This window comes from Balaenoptera physalus (assembly GCF_965194825.1).
Source record: "Balaenoptera physalus genome assembly, chromosome: 3".
Classification (NCBI taxonomy): Eukaryota; Metazoa; Chordata; class Mammalia; order Artiodactyla; family Balaenopteridae; genus Balaenoptera; species Balaenoptera physalus.
The window spans coordinates 25125137-25148492 of record NC_138890.1 but is presented as its reverse complement, the minus strand read 5'-3'; the positions used below and the strand labels follow the sequence as shown (position 1 = coordinate 25148492).

Sequence of the window (23356 nt, the reverse complement as noted above, 5' to 3'; positions counted from 1 at the left end):
TGCAGATTTGGAAAAGGGACTGTCATTCAGGAAAGATTTCATTGTAGTTGGTTTGTTCACTCATTTCTTCAGCATTCATTCACTGATGACTCCTATCTACAAGGTTCTCTCCTCAAAGAGCCCACAGTTGACAACAGGTCCAGGAGACATAAGCAACCATTACAATAGAGGGTGATAAAGAAGCATGAGACGTACACTGGGCCATGGATGCTCGCAAGAGGGAACTCGGAAGACAGAGTTGGTAGCTTTTGAACAGATTCCTAAAACTAAATAGGAGTTTACCAGGTGGAGAAGAGAGGAAAGGGAAGGTAAAAAGGCGCTGAGATTATATTTGGAGCACCTTGGTGTGTGGCGGTTGGAGGGAGACGAGGTGTTAAGATATACTGCCCCCAGAGTGGAAAAGCCTTGAACACCAGACTAAAAAGTTTGGTCTTTTTCAAAGAGGTAGTGGGCAATCGCAGAGAGATCTGAGCAGGTGAGGACCCTGACAAGCTTTTCGTTTTGGAAATGTCCCTCTAGTAAGCGGGAAGGGTGCACTAGAGCCGGATGGGGATGAGGGCTCAACCACGGACGTTTACAGCAGCTGTATCTTTGTGCCTGAGACTGCACCAGATGAGAGCCTAAACCAAGCAGGGGGAGTGGGGGTGGGGGAGTGGAAGGTGAAGGCAGAGTCCCGCGTGAGGTCTACATGCAGGACAAGGACATACGCAAATCCAGGCACCGCACAGCTGCCGGGAAAACCCGCCTCCTCTTCCAGATACCTCTGGGGAGGAGCTCCGGTCAAAGCACGTGATGCCTGGGGAACCACGTTTACTATGGGCAGTCCTCCCGTTCATCAGCGGTTTCAGGGGTTGCCCCACCGATCTCCCACACCTGGACTCTTTACTGCAGTGCTAGAGGAATCCGTTCTCTTCCACGCGTCCCGCTATACTACTCCTGCAGAGCGTGGTTAGGTGAGATAAACAGCGCAGGAGTCCTTTGCCCACACTAAAGATGGCGACCAGTTGCGCTCACTCTGGGTCGGGGGAGCGGGTTCCAGGCGCCAGGCCTCACTGGGCGAGGCGCAGACGGAAGGGGCGTCTCTCGAGATAACTTTTCGACCTTCCTGGGAGGGCACCTGTGCCGAGGGGCGTGGCCTCATCTGAATTCTAGCATCTGATTGGCCTTTCGGCAGGTGGGCGGGGTGTCTGCCCTAACCCACCCCTCCCTCTTCGAACCGGAAGTGTCTCTCGGTCTTTCCAGCTGGTTGTCATTTCACTCGGCTCGGTCCTGAGGAGAAGGACTCAGCCGCGGCTGCTGAACCGGGGCACCGGGAGGCGGTGGCAGCGGCGGCGGCGGCGGCAGCGGCGACAGCAGAGGAGGAAGGAGGAGAGAAGAAGAGCCAGGCGGAGTCCGCAACTACGACAGCGGGGACTGCGGGACCGGGGTAAAGCGACGGCGGCGGCGACGACGGCCCAGCAACCGTGAGGAGAAACAAAAGCCTTCTAAATTACAGTTTTTTAAAAAATCTGGGGAAAAAAGAGAGAGAGCGAGCAAAGGGGGGAAGGCCCTTCTCTTTTAGAGTAACTACGCTGGTGGGGTTTTCCTATTTTTCCTCTTTTTTCCCCCCTCGGAGAATCGAACTGAGAGAACTGAACAAACCGCCCCTGGGTCCCATGAGGGAAAAAAACCCCGGAGCCGCAGAGAGGGGTAGAGGCCGAAACCGCAGGACCTTCCAGGTCGCCCCCTTGGTCCCCGCACCCCGGGACCGCCAGCTTGTCCTCGTCGAGTCTCGCTAATCCGTCCTGACCGCGACACCCCCAAGAGGGAGAAACGGGTGTTTCCAACCCATTTCATGGGGGAGAGGAGGCCGGGGGGAGCCCCAGGAACAGCGACCGCAGCAAGATCTGCACCCAGAGCTTCAGGAACAGCCCCAGAGGCCAAAACTGCACCCCGTGAAAGATCAGAAACAGGACCAGGAACAGCAGAAACTTCCCTGCAATCATCTTTCCATTAGTCCATGCTGATTTCCTCTCCCGCAACCAGGAATTCGCCTCCCACCCCAAATAACCTAATATAATCTATATATATAAATATATAATATATAATGTTCTTAAATTATTCCTGAATTTTTTTAACCAAGCTGCCAAGAAAAGAACGTATTCTCCCCTTAGCCCTATTCTAATTTTTATGTGAGTGAATCTAAACTGCTGAAGAAGACCATATGTGATTGTTAAATTATATATATATATATTTTTACTCCGCGCAATGCTTATTCTTCTACATCCATAGATGCTTGAGAAGCTGTGTTTTTGTCATTCATGTACGTTTTCCTTTGGAAAAAGAAAGCGCCTATTTTACTAACCAAAGACTTGATTTTTACCCTCTTCGTTTTTATTCCCTCCTAGAATAAGTTGGATTCATGTCAATGTTCTAAGACATTTTTTTTTTTTTTTTTAGTTTTTTTCTTTTTTCTTTCAGAGACCAGAATTCCAAATCTGAACTATTTAGGGTGATAAGCTGCGATCTTTGAGCTAGCTAAAAATAAGACATTTCAAACAAACAACTTAAATTTGGGGTAGAGAATACAAAGGCGTGAGACATCAGGTTGTTGTTTTTTTTTTTAATCATAAGATTCTGGGCCTAAAAATAATAAATGGGGGATTACGGGTTTGGAGTGCTAGTGCAAAGCAATACTGGGAATAAATCTGCTTTTCCAGTCCGATTCCATCCACATCTGCAGCCTCCACACCATCACCAAAATGCCACCCCCAGCCCCGCTGCTTTTATAAATAATAACACAGCTGCCAATGGCAGCAGTGCCGGGTCAGCTTGGCTCTTTCCTGCTCCGGCTACCCATAACATTCAGGATGAGATCTTGGGATCAGAAAAGGCAAAAAGTCAGCAACAGGAACAGCAAGACCCTTTAGAAAAGCAGCAGCTCTCCCCCAGTCCAGGTCAGGAAGCTGGAATACTGCCTGAAACTGAGAAGGCAAAATCTGAAGAAAATCAAGGGGACAATTCTTCAGAAAATGGCAACGGGAAGGAGAAAATAAGAATCGAGTCACCAGTGTTGACAGGCTTTGATTATCAAGAAGCCACGGGGCTAGGTACTTCAACCCAACCCTTGACATCTAGCGCATCGTCTCTTACTGGTTTCAGTAACTGGTCAGCAGCGATAGCGCCTTCTTCCTCTACAATCATCAATGAAGATGCAAGTTTCTTTCACCAGGGAGGGGTCCCGGCTGCTTCGGCTAATAACGGTGCTCTGTTGTTTCAAAATTTTCCCCATCATGTCAGCCCTGGCTTTGGAGGCAGTTTCTCCCCTCAGATCGGGCCTCTCTCACAGCACCACCCTCATCACCCTCATTTCCAGCATCATCACAGCCAGCATCAGCAGCAAAGGAGGTCTCCTGCCAGTCCCCATCCCCCACCTTTCACACATAGAAATGCTGCTTTTAACCAGCTGCCTCATTTGGCGAATAATCTTAACAAGCCCCCCTCTCCATGGAGCAGCTACCAGAGTCCCTCTCCTACACCGTCTTCTTCCTGGAGCCCAGGAGGTGGTGGATATGGTGGCTGGGGAGGTTCCCAAGGCCGAGATCACCGCAGAGGGCTGAATGGAGGAATAACGCCCCTGAACTCCATCTCGCCTTTGAAGAAAAATTTTGCAAGCAATCATATTCAGCTCCAGAAGTACGCTCGCCCCAGCTCTGCCTTTGCTCCTAAATCCTGGATGGAAGATAGCTTGAACAGGGCTGACAACATTTTTCCTTTTCCGGTAAGATTATGTTCCATTAATAGATTAAGATGAAATAAGGAAACAGCAGGGTGTAATATCTGTGTAACGAAGAGAGTTTGAATTGTCTGTATTCATATCAGAGCTCTTCTTAGAAAATTACCAGACATTATTTTGGCAGGAGAGGAGTATAATTTGGAACAAAATATTCAGCTTTTTTTTTTTTTTTTTTTTTGGTAAATTTCTAATTTTTATCTTCCCTTAGATAATCGTGTAAATTAGCATAATTATGAATACGAGGTAGCTAGTGATGTCATGATTATTAACCATAATACCTTTCCAGCCTGCCAAGAGAATCGTGGTTGGTTTTTCCCTACTTATTTAAGTGAGAATAAATAATGTAGATAGAAATATATTTCATTGTGGAAACTGATGAGCATTTTCTACCCGTTTGCATAACTATATAACCTCGCAAATTAATTTTTCTCCACTGTAAGGTAGTGATTCACTGAAAACCAGCTATTGAATTATAGTTTTCTCACTGGTTATATTTTAAACCTGAAACCTTTCTGAACCCTGCGGCCTGAACAGTTTGAATTCATCAATTCGGCAATTCCTGTTAAACCTTTTTGCAAATTCTGGCCTGCCTTGTGTCAGTAAGGACTGCTAGAGAAATGATCTAAATATTTTCTTCATCCCCAATTATTTTTGAATACTATGAAACTGTTGATCTCAGAGTGACTCTTTTATGATGCCTTTCACCCATTTGTTTATTTTCCAGTGTTAACACTGGGGGTGTAGATAATTAAACCATTCCTAAAAATAGATCCAGGCAAAGATCACTTGTCTTTCTTGCCACCAGTGTATCCTTATTCTGCAAGAGTCACATTGTTTCATGTTTTTTAATTCATGAGCAGCCAGTCTAGTTGATAGACGTAGGATAAAGGGAATTTCATAGTTAATTGAACATCAGATGCCCCACTAAATTTGTATACTTTGCGGGTATGATCATTTATATGTGTTTAGGAAATTTATATGGTTTATAAGCTAACATTGAATCAGTCCTTAGAACAAACCCCACAAGATAAGTTCTATTATTATCCCCATTTTAGAGATGAGAAAATTGAGTATCAGCAGGATACAATAACTTGCCCAAGAGCACACAGCTGGTAAGAGTACAAACTCTAGGTTAAAAAGCAAGGATTAAAAAAATGCTACATACATGTGTACACATACACATGTGCTATATCTAGAGGGTTATTTTAGAGATCTTTCGGCAAAGGCTCAAACAGATTTCAAAATAATTGCAATGTCTCCATATATGATGTCAACACAAGTAGAATTATCTGTTTTAATTAATAATTTGCTCAGAGGGAGGGGAAGTTTGCTAAGAGAACCCTGTGTCATTCCAAGGAATTAAATATCCCTTCTCTAAGGATTCAGGTATAATGATTAGGATGTATCTTAAAATATTTGGTGAAATCTAGTTTAAAAAAATTTTTTTAAATAACTTTTTTGCCCAGGTATAAGAAAAGCTGTTGGCTTTTGTTTTTAGAAAGGGTTTCTACTCAAACTGAAGAGAGCAGTTATCATGCTTTAGTGGTCAGGTGAAAGGCTGTTGAAGACATTGGCAATCCCATGAAGTCTATTTTTAAAAAGTTGGTTTTGATATTCCTTTGAACATAAATTTAAGGGAAATTTAATGCAAAGGTAACTTTTATGAATTATTTATATATTCCTAATTGAAAAAATCTAAGACGGCATTCTCAACATTTTAACTGGGTTAAGATTGGCTCAGAATTAAAAATACTTTTCTTTTTTATTTTGCTACTTATAAAGTGACAGAATGAATTTATGTGACCTCATAGTTTGTTTTCCATTCTCAGTTTACTGACTTTTGATAAAGGTTTGCTTTGGGAAAAATAAAAATTTCAGAAAATGAATAAACTATATGTATATGCACATTATTAATATTTTTATGGAGCTAATGGGATGTGTTTAACATGTGAAATTTTTTTAACCAGATGGTTTCTTAGAGAATAAGCTGGTGTATGAAATAATAGTAGACTAAGGTTGATACTAAAAGATACTGTTAGAAACTAACTCTTCCCTTAGAATTGTTGTCTATTATACTGAGGATGGAAAATGGATGAGTCAATATACCTGGCTCAAATTTGGTAGGATTAGAAACTAAGTTGTTGATTTCTGTTCACCATCCCCACCATTTTTAGGAGAGTGTGTATATTTCTGTGTGTGAGAGAGTGAAGAGAGAGAAAAAGAGAGGTTGGGAGGTAGGGAGCTGAGAGCAAGCATTGGGTTGAGTTGAAAGTCACAATAAAAATAAGTGATTTGAAAATAATCTTTATGACAAGAAATTCCTAATAGGGTTTTGAAAATATAAGAAGTTAGTAAACTGAGTACCGTGGTGCTTACTTAAATGAATGCAGTTGTGTGTGTGTGTGTGTGTGTGTTTTAGAGACTTATTCTTTTGAATAATTTTTTGGCAAAAATACTGTTTTGAGTTGATATGAATTACTTGGTTAAATGTGATATGAAAAGATTTGAAGAAACATTTATTTGACTGGGAGCCCAGACACCTAGGTTGTGGGCTTGGCTCTATCAGTGTCATAGCATTTGGGGACCTCAGTTTCTTCATAAAATTGGGGGTGGTGGTGACCTAGGTGATTCCTAAATTCCTTATGATTCTAAAGTAAGCTACTGTGAAATTTAAACTGCTGCAATCACAGTCCATACTTTTTTCTAAACACTGCTATCTTATTTAAATTTATTACCTTAAACACTATTAATTTTAGGAAAGACATTTTATAGATTAGTAATTCAATTTCCCTTGCTTTTAGAAAGAATTCCTTAGTTGTTATAGAGGGATCTTAAAATTTACCACAGAAATTACAGGATAGAATTTACATGGCTATATTATAATATTGGTATTAAATCAAAGTTTAGCATGGAATTATTATATTAAAAGGAAATAATTTACCTGAAATGTAACTAATACTGGGCAGTGTTTATTTTAATTTGAAATGAATCAGAATGGTTTTTACATTTGTTTAATACAGGTTTGGGTACATACAGTGAATTAAAATTCATGATGACATTTTAAATTAATTTTGGGGGCCAATCTTAACCTTCTCTTTTATCCATGTTTATGGAGCAGGAGCAAAGATTCCAAATATGTGAATAATCCTCTAAATAACTGATATGACAGGCATTATATTTTGGGATTTTCTTTGTATTAAAATTTGTTTTTAAGTTATTTTTGCTTAGCTTGAAGTTTTCATTATGTGAATGCAGATAACATGCCTGAAATCCAGTTTTCAGATACAACTAAACTAATATGTATTTAATAATAGCTAACATGCCTATGATAGTCTAAGTGTTTTACATGTATTAACTCATTTAATTCATTCAACAATCCTATGAAGTAGAAATTATTATTATTATTGTTATTATTACTATTCACACATGAGATTTGGCTTTTAACCATTATACTACAGTGTCTTTTCACATAGACATGTTACAGATGGGGGGTGGTAAATGCCTTCTGGAAGCATGTAAGATGAGAGAAAAATTTTTACAGTGAATCATTGATACCTGATGATCAAAAGCTGATTATAAAGTTTTAAAAGTGGAAACTAATAGAATATATTTATCAACTTTAAAATATTAAACAAATAATATTCAAATCAATATTTTTTTGTTTGATTTTAGTACGTACTATATACTAGGTAGTGAGCTAGGTGCTTTCACATATGTTATCTCACTTCGTGTATAGGATTTCTCAACCCTATGAGGCTTAGTTTTATTGTCTTAATTTCAAAATGAAGAAACAAGGGCCACGTTTATGTGACTAAAGGCATGATTTGACCCTTACATTAAGGGGAGAAAAATCCTACCCATCCTGCCAAACACATCCTGGAATCCTGATGTCCAAACCAAATAATATATTGGGGCACCTGCCAATAATTAATTTGAATATAGCATTTCTTTGGAGGGGTGCCTAGATCTTCTGTCCTTACAGGAATGTAAAGGAGAATTGTATGCTATATATCCTAGTACTCTCTTATATTCAGCTCAGTTACGCCCCCATCTCCATTAGCTAAGAACCAAGAAGTAGACCAAAAAGAAAAAAAGAAAAAAAGAAAAGAAAAAGGAAAGGGGGGAGACAAAATCTGTTACAAAGATGATCCTAAAACTTGATTGATAGGGAGACATTTTAGGATTTGGAGCCCATTTGCTCTTACTTGGTCACCATGGATTTGCTAAGTTGTCTTAACCAGGCAAATAATTTGTTACTTTAATAACTCTCCTTGTGTTTTCAGTTTATTGATCCTCAAAATTATATATAGCATCTTATATCTGAAAACAGAAAGTTACTGCATGGCTTCAGGTCTGAAAGTAATGGTGAATTATCAATATTAAAATTATCTAAAGTGCAACATTATTACATTTTTTGTTTTTTTCATATAGTCCCAAGAGGGATATAGGAAACATTTTCTTTGACTTTGTATTAATCTATGTTAGAAGACGGGAAACTAATTTTTTTTAACTGTAAAGTATGGGTTGGATGGTTCTGGCTCCAGCAGAATTGAAATATTGGAAAAGTTTGGGAAAAGGCTACCAGATACCATTTTACACCTTTTTGTAGAAAGCCTTTTAACTAGGTTTAATTGCTTTTCTGATGGAATTGAAACTTGGGCAGGGTAGTTTTTTGATTATTTTTTGATGTGTCTTCAGGGAAGCCATGGAATATGATCAACACACTGTTCCAACATCTTTCAGGAAAAACCTGGTTATTGCAAGCCTAGTGAATGCGCTTGTTGCTAGTTGCAACTAGAAAGATGCTGTTTAGTTCATGAGTTTATGCTTTTGAGAATAATTTTTGTTGGTGTTCATGAGAAAGAAATGGAAAAGTAGTCTTAAAGTTAACATATGCCTATTTTGAATTTTACAGTCTAAATCTATTTTCCTTACGACTTTCTTGCTCTTTCTATTAAGGAAAATAAGCTTGAGGTTCCATTATCACATTTTTTCAGCACTATAGTTTACCTCAGTTTTTGGTCCCATCACAGATGAGATATGTATATAATGCATTTCTCTTTAAGGCAGGGAGCTTGTAACATGAGCATTCATTTTAATTTTTCCTGACAAAAGTCATTTTGTACTTAATTGTTCGAAGAAAATTGTTCTTGCAGAAATTAAAGTATATTTTTACCGTGATAAATTTATAGCAGTATAGAATTTTTTACTTCAAAGTTAGCGTAGATTTTCATCATATTGTATAATATGAAACAGAAGGAGTTACACTTTCAGGTTTTCAGAAAATTCTCAATAGAAAGATAAAGGATCTATAGATCCTGTTTTTAATCAGTTTCTGAAGCTGACACTTGGATAATTACTGAGAGAGGCTATTATTGTGTGAGGCCAAAAATATAGTAGACTGAAGCACAGGCCCTGGATCCAAACAGACTTAAGTTTGATCTGAACTCTAGTTAGCTGTGTGACCTTGAGCAAGTCACTTAAATTTGAGAACACAGACCTAGCAGTGAAGGGTTATTGTAAGGTACTTTAAGTATGTGGCCGTATTAGGTAGCTTACATTTTTTTGTTTAATTTAAAATAAAATTAAAATCTCTAATATTGAGTAAAATCAGGAAATTAAAATAACTACAAAAAGCTTGGGTATCTATGAAAGATTTTGAGCAGTCCTTAGTTTTGCTTATCTTATCATATATGCTCCACTTCTCAGAGTATTACTTTTAAATAAGCTAGATGCAACCCAGGACAGATAAAACATTTAGCAGAATTATCAGTTTTCTTGAAGAGAAGTTTTATAATTGTTTATATACCTAAACTTTTATTAGCATTGGCAGCCTGCATCTTTCAGTAGTTTGAAAGATTTTACCTATTTTTAAGAAATTTAGAACATTTGATTGTTTTTGTATACATTAAAGGAGACTGTACTTTTTTTTTTAACATCTTTATTGGAGTATAATTGCTTTACAATGGTGTGTTAGTTTCTGCTTTATAACAAAGTGAATCAGCTATACATATACATATATCCCCATGTCTCCTCCCTCTTGCGTCTCCCTCCCACCCTCCCTATCCCACCCCTCTAGGTGGTCACGGAGCACCAAGCTGATCTCCCTGTGCTATGCGGCTGCTTCCCACTAGCTATCTGTTTTACATTTGGTAGTGTATATATGTCCATGCCACTCTCTCACTTCGTCCCAGCTTACCCTTCCCCCTCCCTATGTCCTCAAGTCCATTCTCTACGTCTGCGTCTTTATTCCTGTCCTGCCCCTAGGTTCTTCAGAACCATTTTTTTTTTGTTTTTTTGTTTTTTTTTATTTTTTAGATTCCATATATATGTGTTAGCATACGGTATTTGTTTTTCTCTTTCTGACTAACTTCACTCTGTATGACAGACTCTAAGTCCATCCACCTCACTACAAATAACTCAATTTCATTTCTTTTTATGGCTGAGTAATATTCCATTGTATATATGTGCCACATCTTCTTTATCCATTCATCTGTCGATGGACACTTAGAAGGAGACTGTACTTTAATGAAGAATTTATGATTTTGTTGGTTAAAAGACAGGAGAAGGTACCATAGATTTGAATTGAATATATTTTAGCTTTTATCCTGGAATTAAGTTCTGTTTTTTATATTTTAATTAAGTTATTTAGCATATATTTATTGAGCACCTGCTATGTTATGGACTAGGCATAGGTAGATATCTCATAAAAATTGTTTTGATTTGATTCATAATGTATTTCTGACCTGTGCTAATCTTTGAATGATACTGAACATGCACTTTTTATCATTGTAAACAAATTAGCAACTAGCCCAATAGTTATATTTCATTTTAATCCATGAGCTGTTTAAACTTCAAGGCAAACTAACAGGTTCAACTTTAGGTATAACAGAAACAGTGTGTAAATGACAGTTCCAAATATTTTATTAATGGTCACATTTATAAATATACACCTGTACACAACATGTGCTTTTTTAAGTTCTGTGACAAAATGGTACTACAAAAGGCAAACTTTAGCCTGTGGGTCGCAGAATTTAGGTCTCATTACATGTCAAGGAAAAAAACTCCATCAGTCACTTAACAGGTCCTCCCTCATGTTTGCAAACTGAATTTTTAAAGTTTAAAGCCTTAAGCTAAAGAAGTACTTCTCATATTGTAGAGTATTTAAATTGGGCAATTTCTATTTGCTGCATATTTACCAGATATATCCCAGTCATTGCTTTCTTTTAGCTCTAAAATAAGTTATAGTTAATTCCTCAGTATTATACATTTTAAAGCCATATTTATATTTAAATGTTATGCAACATACTTTTAATAATAGTTTTCCCAGGTGTTTTTGAGGAATGTATCTGGTGCTAGTCAGTAAAATAATTGCTGTAGCCTTACTGTCTGTAAGAACCTTAAAAAGAACCAAACAATGTAAGAACAGTTGCTACTCAGAAAAACCTCCTAATTATCATATGGAAGTCAGATCTGAGTTGATCTGAGTTTCAGCGATGGCTCTGCCACTTACTAGCTGTGTGACCTAAGGCAAGCTCCTCAACTTTCCTAATCCTTCATTTTCACATTTCTTTTGTCCAGTGTTTTTGAAGTAAAATGAAATATGCCTAATATTTGGCTTCCAAAAGATTCTGCTGGTATAAGAAAGTCATCAAATAGAAATATTAATTCAAAATTTTGCAAATAGCACAGATTCTTAAAAGGTGCAAACCATTGTGTAACTGGTGTATGGCAATTTGAGTTTAACTCTAAAGAGGAATTTTATAAGCTCAACTATAATTTTGTTTAATAAACTCAGTGTACTTAATAGTGGGAATCAGCCTAGATGATGCTCCCATTTTCTTGAACATTGCTGGAAAATTTAGTGACCAACTGGTTTTTTTGTTTGTTTGTTTGTTTCCTCTTTGGATAAAGTTTTTCCCCCCAGGTCTTTTTCATTTCTTATTATGGAAAAATTTAAACATATTCAATAATAGAGTAGTGTATAGCAAACTCCCATGTACATACACGTCACCTGGCTTCTAACAATGATCTGCTTCTGGACAGTCCTCTTTCATCTATCTTCCTAACTGTCTCTTCCTGCTTTCATGTTATTTTGAAGCATTTCCCAGGTATTGTATCATTTCATCTGTAAATGGTTTAGTATGTGTCTCTAAAAGATAGTCTTTTTTCCCCCTTAAAAACATACAAAAATATCTTCTAGTTGTTTTTTAAAGAAAGATAGTGAGAAATTGAAGCAAGGCCCACATTTCTGTTGTACCTGCTCAGCCTGTTTCACCACTCAACCTGGTGCTAATCTCTAAAGAAACCACTATTGGCCGCATCTCCCTTCTAGGTCAAGAAGGGTGCTGGTGGTCACATGGCCGTCAAAAAAAAAAAAAAAAAAAAGAGAGATCCAACGAGACACCAAAACATCAGCTGATGACCACAAATTTGGGAGGAGATTGTTCAGTTTTCCTCTCTTCATTTCAGCCTTCTCCTGGGTTCAGGCTTCTGTGGACTTGGGGGAAGGATCTCCAAAAGGAGAGAGAACAGGGCAGGACTGAGAGCGTTTTGGTTGTATTTTTGTTTGTTAATGTGTTTTTGTTTTTCCGAAGGGGAATTTAAAGGTTTGGGGTCTTTTGCAGGCCTTTGGGCTGCATCACACTTTTTTTCATCTCTTGCTCTTTTTCAACCCACAAATGTTTGATGCTTTCAATGGACCGTGTGCTAGGAGTACATGACCAAGGCAGACATGTTGCTCCTCGTGAACTGTACAGTCCGGTGACCTCTTGCTCTGTACCTGCATGTTGAGAAGTGCCTTCTGCACTGGAGACTCTGGAGAGCTAAGGATGTGGCGGGGGGGAGCTGTGAGGGCCCAGAGGCTGACACTGGGCACAGGCTGCCTTTTGATGTTGCTGTCAAGGCTCATGAAAGAGAAGAGACATTATGGATGTTATGGGTTACAAGATACAAGCCTCAGTTTAAGAATAAAGACTGTGTATTTGGGTGACCGTTCTCTCTGCTGACTCCGGACCCTGATCAGGCCCAGCAGACGTATAGCAGAGGACTGCTGACTGCCAGTAAGCAGCCAAAGATAGAGGAATGGCCAGAGGGTCTAAATGACTTCATTCCTTAGGGCCTAGTTTTAGTAGCTCTTCCCACTTTCCTGAACTAATGACCTCTTGCCCCGAATAGCTTATTAGGTAGGAAATATCTTTTTTTCCCCTTTTTTGTTTCTCTATGAAAATGAGCTACAGGAAATAGCACAGAACAGCTGAATTATTCAGATACAAACAATACCTAATTTAATATGTTAGTTTTGGGCTCTTCTGCCATTTCACCAGAGAGAGAAAGGGCAGAGGGAATGTTTATTGAGAGGATCTCCTAACTGGCGGGCGTGGTGCGTACCTTGTCTCATTTCTCCTCACCCCAGTTTTATAAGGGAGGTGTGATCCTTATTTCCATGATGAAATCAAGGTTCAGAGACAATGCAGTGTCAAGATCAGTTGTCTCCTAAGTGGTGATTTAAATGCAGGTCTTGGACTAGATTTTAATTATTTCCCTCTGCCAGGCAAGGTGAAAATGAACACATAGTTAACAAGAGGAAGGGGTCTATTGATTTAGGAACTGACTAATCAAGTCTAGTAGAATGCCAAGTTGTGTTTTTAATACAGTCAAGTGGTGACAAAAAATATTTACCACTTTAAGGATTGCTAATGGTGAACATGAATGTGGTTTATTTAGTGAAGGTGGGGTAAAAGAAAATTTTCTCAAAGGCTTTCTGGAGAGATCAGATTCATCAGTTCATGTGGAAGAAAATGGAGCTATTGATCTAGTCAGGGTAATACCCCAAAGACATTGATTCATTTTGTTACAGTTTATTATTCTATTAGGGAAGCACTTGGTAGCCCAAGATCTGGAAGACTCTTTGCCTCATTATAAAGCAGTCATAATGAGAAAGCACTGACTGAAGAGGGATCCTGCTAAGAAATATGAGATGCTATTAAATGTGGTTTCTCCCACTTCAGGTAATTACCTCTTTCACTTTAACCTCTGACACTTGTTCTCTGCATTCAGACCCTGTATACAGTGAAGGATTTCATACCTTGCAAGTGTTGATAGATTGGAATTTCTAGGTCATGACAAAGCTCATTTAAATGGACCACTTTTCTGAACTTCTGCTCTGAAGTCAGACTCCACCACTTACTTGGTGACTTTGAGGGCAAGTAGTTAACTTCTCAGAACTCATTTGCCTAAAATGGGGGTGATAATTGTATCCACTTTACACGATGGTTGTGAGGAACTAATGTACATAAATCATACATCATTCATCTGAGACACAACACAGAGCCAGGAGCGACATGTTAGCCACTTTATTGATAATGGTAACGATGATGAGGGACTTAGTGTACGCCGCACAGTTGCTACAGTCTGTGGCTGTGGAGATGAGTGGAGCTCGCAGTCCAGTGGCGGAGGGGGTGGGTAGCTGTAACAGAACTTGTCAGTATCATGTGGGCTGTCAGCGTGCTAGGGGGATATGGGGAAAAAGGGACTTGCGCCTGCACAGGGATGGAAGGGTCATCTGGTAGTGGAATCTTGAAAGCTGACTATATTGCCAACTTTTGATATCTGTGGCCTTAAATACTTAATCCAAGAAAAATATTTACATTTTGGCAAATTTTGGATTAAAACTCCCAGAGTTACCTTTGATTAATTATGGGCTCTGCTGGCATCTCAAACTTCCTGTTTATTTTGGCAGCTGATACACTGGCATAGACTTTGCCTTTCAAACCAAAATATTTTCCTTTCCCTTCTTCACCAGGGAAAGTTTATGCCGGAAAGAGAAACTTCCATAAGCTGATACAGATACCTAGCAGTCCGAGAAGTGATGCTCACAGTAATGTATGTCTTTATAGGAAGACAATGAGTAAAGGGACTAGCTGAATTTTGGCTTTGGTTCTTAATAATGTGGGCATGTTCAATTTAGTACATTTTGTGTTTTAGACCAGGTCTAGTAATGCTAAAACATACTAACTCAAGTATAAGAAGACAGGAACAATTAATGGAGTGGTCAAGGTGGTGGTTCTGTTGAAATTGAACTGAACTGTAATCTTTTTTCCAATTTATGCATCTTAGAGCTTGGAAGAGAGGGCTTTGATTTGGGTTTTGAGAGCAAAGCCCTTCTCTTCATAAGGAAACCTTAAAATGGTTGATGTAGAATGTTTAAGCTGGACTGCATCACAGCTGTCAACAGGATGTAAGCTACAACTCACACCCCCAAGTATCTAATGAAGTTAACCTGTGGAATGGAATTGCTTAACTCAGTGGTTCTCAAAGTGTGATCCCTGTCTTCACTTGGAAACTTGTTAGAAATGTGAATTCTTGGACCCTACCCAAACCTACTGAATGAGAAACTTGGCGGGTTGACCCAGTAGTCTATGTTTTGACAGGACCTCCAGATGATTCTGATATACTCTTAAGTATGAGAAACACTGGCTTACATTATCCATCTGGATTTTTTTTAAAAAGCTACAAAATGATAATTTTGGTTTGTGGCATAATTGCAATCTGGTTGTTCATCCTGATTGTAATAGACCAACAGGTTCACGTGCTTCTTGTGGCTACTCTGGGATGTTATAAAAAGACGTGTCATCAGTTCTTTGCTGATGTAGGTCTTCCTATTTTGCTGTGGCAGTCAGGATTATTCAGGTGTATATTAAAAGGACAGGTCCTGCTCTTTGAAATACTAATTTGTTTTGTCAGAAGGTTATTTTTATCAACTTTGATTTTCATAGCGGCTTGTGTGGTTTTTCCTTTAGAAATTGTCCTGTGAAGTAGAGATGATAGAAACTGAAACCAACAAGTTACAACTCAATATATTAAATACAATTAATTTTTACAAAATAAAAAGAGGTCTGCACATTATAATCAAGTTTGCTTTGCTGAGCCTTGAAAATAATTGGTGGTCTTTTATTTTCATTCATGATTATTAAGCTCACATGTCCTAGAGTCAGAAGACCTGGGTTCAAATTCTGCCTTCTCCATTACCTGACGTTGGTAAAGTTACTTAATCATGCTAAGGTTCACTTTTTTCATCTGTGACATGGAATAATAACTTAACACTTAATTGTATAGGATTTTTGTGAGGAATAAATGAGATTATGCATGTAAAGCATTAGAGCTTGTTAAACGTTAGCTGCTGGTACTATTATTATTGCTATTACTACCACTTCTGCTCCTGTGGTTGGCCGTAGTTAACCTAGAGATGCATTTGTGTTAGGTCTTTAATTTGTGGACCACATCTATCTGTCATCTCAACAGGAAGAAGGAAGATAAGGCTTCTTTATCTCTTCTTATGTTTTTAGTATCTCCGATATTATCCTATATTACTCTTATACATACATTTTGTTCTTTCTTTCATTTATTGAGTTATATTTGAGTGCCTACTGTTTGCCAGGTACTAGCCAGCACATTCCTGCCCCTAGGACCGTTATGGCAGAGTATCTCATTTATTCTAATATATATCTTAATTAGTGTGGTCTTTTGACTGCCATGACCATTACTTTACCCAAGGCAGCCCATTTGCTTTGGAGTGAAACTTGGGCTTGCATCCTGACTAAGCTGCTGAACTAGGCAGTAACCTGTCTGTGCAGTAAACTGTGGATTTTCTCTAGTCTTAGTTTTTGTCATTAAAATGAGAATAATACAATCTAACTTAAAAGGAGGTTTGAACATTAATTAAGACAGTATTTAAACAGTACCTAGAATAATGTCAGGTACTCAGTAGATGCTCAATAAATGGTAGCTCTGCTTTTCTGCTTTTTATCTCTGTAGTCTGCCAAGAGAAACTGGCAGTAGTAGGTTGAAGCAGATAGAGTGTTTTTTTGTTTTGTAATAGAGTCTTTGAACTTTTATTGGAAATCAGGACATCCCCCTTCAGCAAATTGTTTTAAGTAAGTTTTTTGGGAAATGCTTGTTATTTTGCATTATGTTTAGCATAATGAAAACGCAGTGACTGTCCTTTTAAGACGCTATAAGAGTTCATTTTCTTATTAATCAGTCATTGACCCCCCACCTTTTTGTGGGCAAGAAGTGATAAACTTTGATCAGTCATTCTTGTTCACATCGTTGATTCCTTCAATACTCATAATTTAAACTGCAAATCTTGAAAGAGCACAGACTATCTTAGGATATCGGAAAGCTAGAATACAAGTGTATTTTGTTTCTGGGAAAGGAATATTAGAGATCTAATCAAACTCTTTCCTTTTTCGGATCAGGAAAAGGGTCTAGAGGATGAAAATGTCAAGCTCACATGACACTCCAGGCTTCCTAGTGCCTGATGCTGGGTTCCACTGATTTAGGCTGATGTTCATATTTTGATCATCAGCTCAAGTTCAGTCAAGAAGAGCTGTCACTTAACAAGGTTTCTATTTTATAGTTAGTTTACTTTCTGGGAAGTGGATTCTAGAAAATAGGCAAGTGGTTATGATACTTGGCCCAATTAGCAAGCCAAAAAGGAAAAATTGAAGAATGAAATATAGAAATCAAAGCACTCTTGACTTGACACTTCGGTTCTTGGGCAGGAGAACCAACATTGTTTGTGCTGTTCTTACTCCTTGGGTTTATTTGTGTCTATACCCCTCCACCTACTTCTTAATGACACAAACATTTACATTTTGGTCCTTTTTGTAAAATTAGATACTTAAAATAGACAGAAAAAAGTCAGTGAGGGAGTAATCAAGAATAATAAACTTTGGACCTCTCTGAGAACAGAATGTTTACTTGACAAAATATGTGGCTTGGAACTCTGAATTACCATAGCATCATAAGAAACAAAGTGTTATACAAATGTAAAGTAGTTTATAATAATTGTAATTGCGAATAAGGTTGGATCGTGTGGAGGAGTACATATTAGACCAGGGTTGGCAAAATGTGGTGCTTGTGCCATTGGGTCTGTATCTTGCACTTACAAATGTCTGTTGAGACACTGTTTTCTTCTAATTCCATTCAGAGCCATTCTTCTCAACACGTTGCATCTAAGAGTCAGTACCAGTTGATCAGAGTTTGTATATTGGTATTTATTTATCATCCTTGTATTAAATCGTGACAAATGAAAGGAAAGCTAGTATAAGTGTAAAAAGGATAGAGGGTTTTTTGTTTGTTTGCTTTTTAATCCCACAAAGCATTACTGAAAATTTAAATATTCATTTAGGATTTTAGTTTTAATGTACTGTACCAATTAGAAGTCAGTGGTTATTTTAGCAAAAATCTTTATATTCTAGGCAATAGGCTGGGGGGGCGGTATGAAGTGGCTTCGCTAAATTATAGGTGAAAAGGAGGCTTCTTACTGGAAACAGCTGTCATAAAACAAACAAAAACACTGTATAATATTCTTTATCGACTGATTCTCTTGGGTGCTCTTGTCATTCAGTGATTGGCAAAATGCAAGTTCTGGAAGTTCACAGGTTGCTTACTACTTTAGTTGCATTAAAAAAAAAAAAAAAGGCTGAGGTCTCCTCTTCCATCTCTCCCCACCACCATTACAGTTATTTTGACCCAAAAAACCCCCTACAACTCTATAGCCAGAAAGGGGATGTATAAAAACAAACCTCAAGATAAGGAAATAGGAGAAAAGAAATATTTTCAATATTTAAAATAAATTACTTGAAGGAATTCATTCATTCCTCAATTGAGGAAACATATGCAGGCTTTCTAAGCTGCCAGGCCCTGTGTGAGGCACAGTGATAACAGATATGTGGAACAAGGCTTCTCAACCTGTTTCACATCATGGCACGCATAGAAAATGATAATATAGAAATAGAAATCATCTGCCAGGGAGTTCCTGCCACATCAGGCCCTCTGGGCAGTCCTGTGGGTTGAGGAGATGATATCTTGGCACACCATCACCCTTTGGGAGTTATAAACATTGGGAACTTTTGATGTAAGACATACTTCCTACCCTTGGGAAACTGACAGAGAACATAGGCAAGGGAACAGACACTGAGCATTAGTGTCTCCAAGACTGGTTTTGTTGTGGAGAAGAGATAGTGGCTGGCCTGATTTTGAGTGTGGTGCATAGATTGTTGGAGGGAGGACAAATCCAGCTACTGCAGAATGAGATAGCGGAATTTTGTCTTAACTTGTTTCTCCGGTTATGCCTCAAATCCACGTGGCTTCCGAAAGAATGTGCAATAAGGTTTTGATTTAATTCAGGGCTTGAGATGAGGAAGGATAAAAACAGAAGAGTTTTTCCTTTTTGTGAACACTAACCTTAGAAATTCTCATTCTGGCCACCTGTCCTCCTGCCTCTCTATGGACCGTATTGAGAAGATGAGGACAATGAGGAAAGGATCAGAAGGAAAAGTGGGAAAGATATTCTGGAAGAGCCATACCAGTTTGGAGCCGAAGAGCGTGTTAAGGCATCTACTCCCCTCCCGTCTTCATCCCCCACCACCCCGGGGAAAAAAACCTCTAATACTCTCCTACTTTAAATGTGGATTGTATCCCAGTGTAACTGCCCTTGGACCCCTCAGGTTGCAGAAGTAAAAAAAAGTTTGTATCCTAAAACAATTCAGTGAATATTACTGGATATCTGTGTGGTGGGTGGGGTCAGGAGGAGTGGTCCCTATTTCATGGAAGGATAATAATAGTACAGGGTGAGTAGTGTTATGGAAGGACAAAGGAGAAATGTCAGGATGATCGAAAGATAGAGGACATGCCCTATCAACCTTAAAGTGCTAGAGAAGCTGGAAGGTGGAAAAATGAGATCCCAACAAGTGTGGAAAAAAAAAATAAGGGATAAAATGAGGCGAATCCTTTTACAAAGCCAAAGCTTTGAGTTAAAAAGTAATGAGAGAGAAAATATAATAAAGAGGGCTTTGGAAGCCCCCTTTTCTTTAATACCCTTGCTGTGGTCTTTATATGTGTTATGTGTTTGTTTATTCTTAAGGTGGGTCAGAAACATGTATTACTTCTTCCCCTTCAGTATTTAATTTGAAAACTTTTTCATCTACTTTTCATTATCAAGCTAAACTTTAATTTTAGTTATCTCTAGTACTTTTTATCCTGAAGAATGCCCCAGCAGTTGGGGTGGTTTTATATTTTCAGATTCCTCACCCACTCATGAAGTGCATTTCGTTAAGCCGGGGTTTAGACCAGCAGTGTTCTCCACACCCTGTCTTTCCTTTAATGGCAGAAAAATCAAGAATACTTTGCCACTTAGTGGTCTTACAGACATTTGATGACTATTTTCAGATCTTGGCTTATAAGTAAATATAGCTATTCTGAATAGCACATGTAGATGCCACCTTAGTAGATTACTGCTGGAACAAGTTTGGGAAGCTTTGCCACATGACTGCAATCTTAAGTGACAGAGAAAGATTATGAATTCTATTTTTACATTTATTTAATATTCTTAACCATATGAAAATTAGTTTGTTTTTGCTTTGTTCATGAAAGTTATGCTTTTATTGAAATTATTATTAGAAATCAAATCAATCTTTGCTGAGCCCTGGGTACCTAACTTTTGTGGTTTTGGTGTTTTGTAAGTGTTAAAAATAAAATGTAGTAATAATGTGCCTTATACAGAGAGGGAGGAAAATTGCCACTTTTTGATGTGTCCCATCAAATACAGCTTATTATCCTCTTTTATAATTAAATGCTGTTTTAAAAGTGGTTTGTGGCTGTTTGTGTTTACAGGATCGCCCCCGGACTTTTGACATGCACTCACTGGAGAGTTCACTCATTGACATAATGAGAGCTGAAAATGATTCGATTAAAGGTAATTTTCCAAATGTAACTATTTGATTTTAGTAAATAGTTTAAAATGTGTATTATCTATGTAACATGATGAGCAATATGGCAAATATTATAGATTCATATTTTATATCCAGTCAGTTCCATCAATTTTATACATGTACCTCTTTTTGTTCAAAAACAGACATATTTTATGTGCATCCACTGTAAGGCCTTCACAATACCAATTAAGGGAACTACCTACAAGAGTTACTAATTGCTAAGGGAGGGCAGTTAACTGGAAAGATGGGACCCATACTCCTAATTTTTTTTTATCTCTCAGGCAAAACCTGCTAATGCCGCAGAACCTTCATGTCTGTTCACCAATGACAGTGCCTGTACACTAGGAAGAGTTCAAATGTTGATAGATTTTTTGGCCTAGTTTCATGTTTTTTAAAATGGCCAACAGTTTCAAAGTTAAAATGAAGCTTTGTAGTTCTTGAAATACTTTTTCTGTATTATGTTAAAAAAAAATAGTGCTATTCCCACTTGGATTCTGGTCTCAATTCTTTTACCCTGAATAAGATATTGCAGTTTGACTAGGCCTCAATTTCTTCATCTTTAATAGGGGACTTAGAACCACTCTTATGATAAGGGACTTTATAATGGGAAGCTTTAAAAATACAGGTGCCTGGGCCCCATCCCAGGTGTGGGGTGGGGCTTATGATATTTTTTAGTGTCTCACGTGATGTTCATGTGTAGCCAGAGTTGAGAATGAACAGATTAGATGTTCTCTAAGGGCCATTCTAGCTCTGATTTTGTGAAAACTACCCCACAAAATAAAATATTTTTCTGCAAAAAATCTCGTTTTACTAGACTGAAGAGATTTTTGGTTTTTTTTTTAAAGACATTTGGGTTGTTTGGTATATTTGGTCCTGTCACAAGTTGTTTGTTCATTTGTTCATTCATTCATTCATCCAATGTTTCTGAGCCTGCTTTGTGCCAACACAACTTTGCGCTGGGATCAAAGGTGGCAAAGAGCCTGTGACTTCAAGTGGTAACCAGCTTGGCCTAGTTTTCCTTTGAGTTTGGTTTATCATATTACTGATGCAGTAAAACTATTTTTCAGCAAACCTATAACAATAAATATTTTTATGAGGAATTTTTTTGAGGTCTGGAGAGATGAAAAATAATATGTGAAAAAATATGTGTCCATCTGATGAACTAACTTTGAAGTGGGATTATTTTGAAGGTCTTTACTGAATTCCTCAGGGAATTCTGATGGCCTCTAATCTGATTGCATACTTTGTTTCTGAGGAAAGAGGATCTCTCAGAATTGGCTTTTATTTTTTTGGTCACTTCTTAGCACTCTGACTTTGGCTAGTCCTTCAGCCTCTTCGAACCTTTGTTTTCCCATCAGAAAAATTAGGAGAGTCTAAGGCCCTTTCTAGCACCAGAAAAACTGCACACTTTAAAATAAAGTAGCTAAAGGAGAAATCTGAATAAAGTCTGTGAATTATACAGTCTCACTTTCCTGGTTTTGTACTATAGTTATGTAAGATGTTCCCAGTTGAGGACACTGGAAAAAGGGTACACAGAATCTCTCTGTACTACTCTTTGTAACTTGATGTGAATCTATGATTGTTTCAGAATTAAAAGTTAAGTACAGAAAAAGTTTCTAAAGGACATTTTTTTTCCTTAATTGATTTCCTCAGCAACTTTTTTTTTTTTTTTGAGAGCCTCTTCTCTTATGTACTAGATAATAGGGATAATAATTAGAACTCATTTTCATGATAAGTGCCTATGGCTTTTATCAGAGAAAACAGTTTACAAGTGGCAGCAGTATAAACACTTTATTATGTGATGCTTCTAAGAAGTAAGCTTCTAGCTAGTATTTATGTAAGAGTTTGCACACATTATTCTAATAGGATTAGCAACATTTCCTTGGTTTATCGGATACAGTGAGGACAACTCAGGTTTATTTTTTCTCTTCTAGTTTGCTAAGTGGCTCATTGTGTAAACTTCTGCCTTTATTCTATATTCCCTTTTAAATTTCTTCTTACCAATTTTTACCTAAATTAGGTTTCTTTAGGCTGATTCTGTAGAGATAATTAAAAGTTAAGTCTGGTGACAGAAAAAATTAACTCTGATTGACCTAACGTGGGAACACAAATGTTTTGTGAAATTGTGACATATAAGAGGAAGTGTGGCAGGATGGAAAGAACATGGGTTTTGGAGTCACATAGACCTGGATTTAAATTGCCATTCTGCCACTACAGTTTTGTGGTAGTTTATGAGGATTAAATGATATCATGTGTCTATAAAATCCAGCATACAGCCAGTTCATTGAGAAGACACTCAATAAATGGTATCGAGTATTACTAAACATCTATTAAGTCTGTTTTCTTGCTTATCAAATGAGAAAACCGGTTTCAATATGACTGCCAAGGTGACTTAAGCATATTAAATGAACTTTGTGTATTTTTTTCCTTCTAAGAGAAGTAAGGAATTCACAGATGAGTTCATGGTCCTAAAATGCCAGACTGCAGTTATGCTTGATTTTTTTTTTTTAAACCAAGATGATGAACTTTATACCATTGTAGTCTATCGCAATGCAGTTTTGCTCAGGGGAATACTTTATTTCTTGTCAAACTCTCCTCTGATTTAGATAGCTATTTTAGGAAAACTATGTTTGATTTTAACAGTGGTTCTATTGTGAAATTTTGTTTAAAGGTGACAATAAAAGCTGAATATCTTTAAAATGTCTAACACATTGTCCTTTTAAAGTAAGTATATAAAACTGCCTGTCCATTTTGAAAATGAATAAATAGCCTCTTCATGTGCTCCGCTTCCTTAGAAACAGAT

The 23356-nt window shown here is 37.8% G+C and overlaps 2 protein-coding genes across 4 annotated transcripts in view; one reads left to right on the top strand and one right to left on the bottom strand.

Moving 5' to 3' along the window:
* Positions 1–23356, bottom strand: part of LOC309658214 (uncharacterized protein) — a 607864-nt gene that overhangs the window by 95636 nt on the left and 488872 nt on the right. The window contains exon 7 of the mRNA XM_082456604.1: positions 9695–11577. The gene's annotated coding sequence lies outside the window, so the exon portion shown is untranslated. The remainder of the gene's footprint in view (positions 1–9694; positions 11578–23356) is intronic.
* CPEB4 (cytoplasmic polyadenylation element binding protein 4) overlaps positions 1228–23356 on the top strand; it is a 63747-nt gene continuing 41618 nt past the window's right edge. For 2 of the 3 annotated variants that reach the window (XM_082456423.1, XM_082456421.1), the window contains exons 1-2: positions 1228–3760; positions 20456–20537. In XM_082456423.1, the coding sequence (XP_082312549.1) occupies positions 2636–3760; positions 20456–20537 (1207 nt within the window). In that variant the 5' untranslated portion in view covers positions 1228–2635. The remainder of the gene's footprint in view (positions 3761–20455; positions 20538–23356) is intronic. The other variant, XM_082456422.1, reaches the window with a different exon arrangement.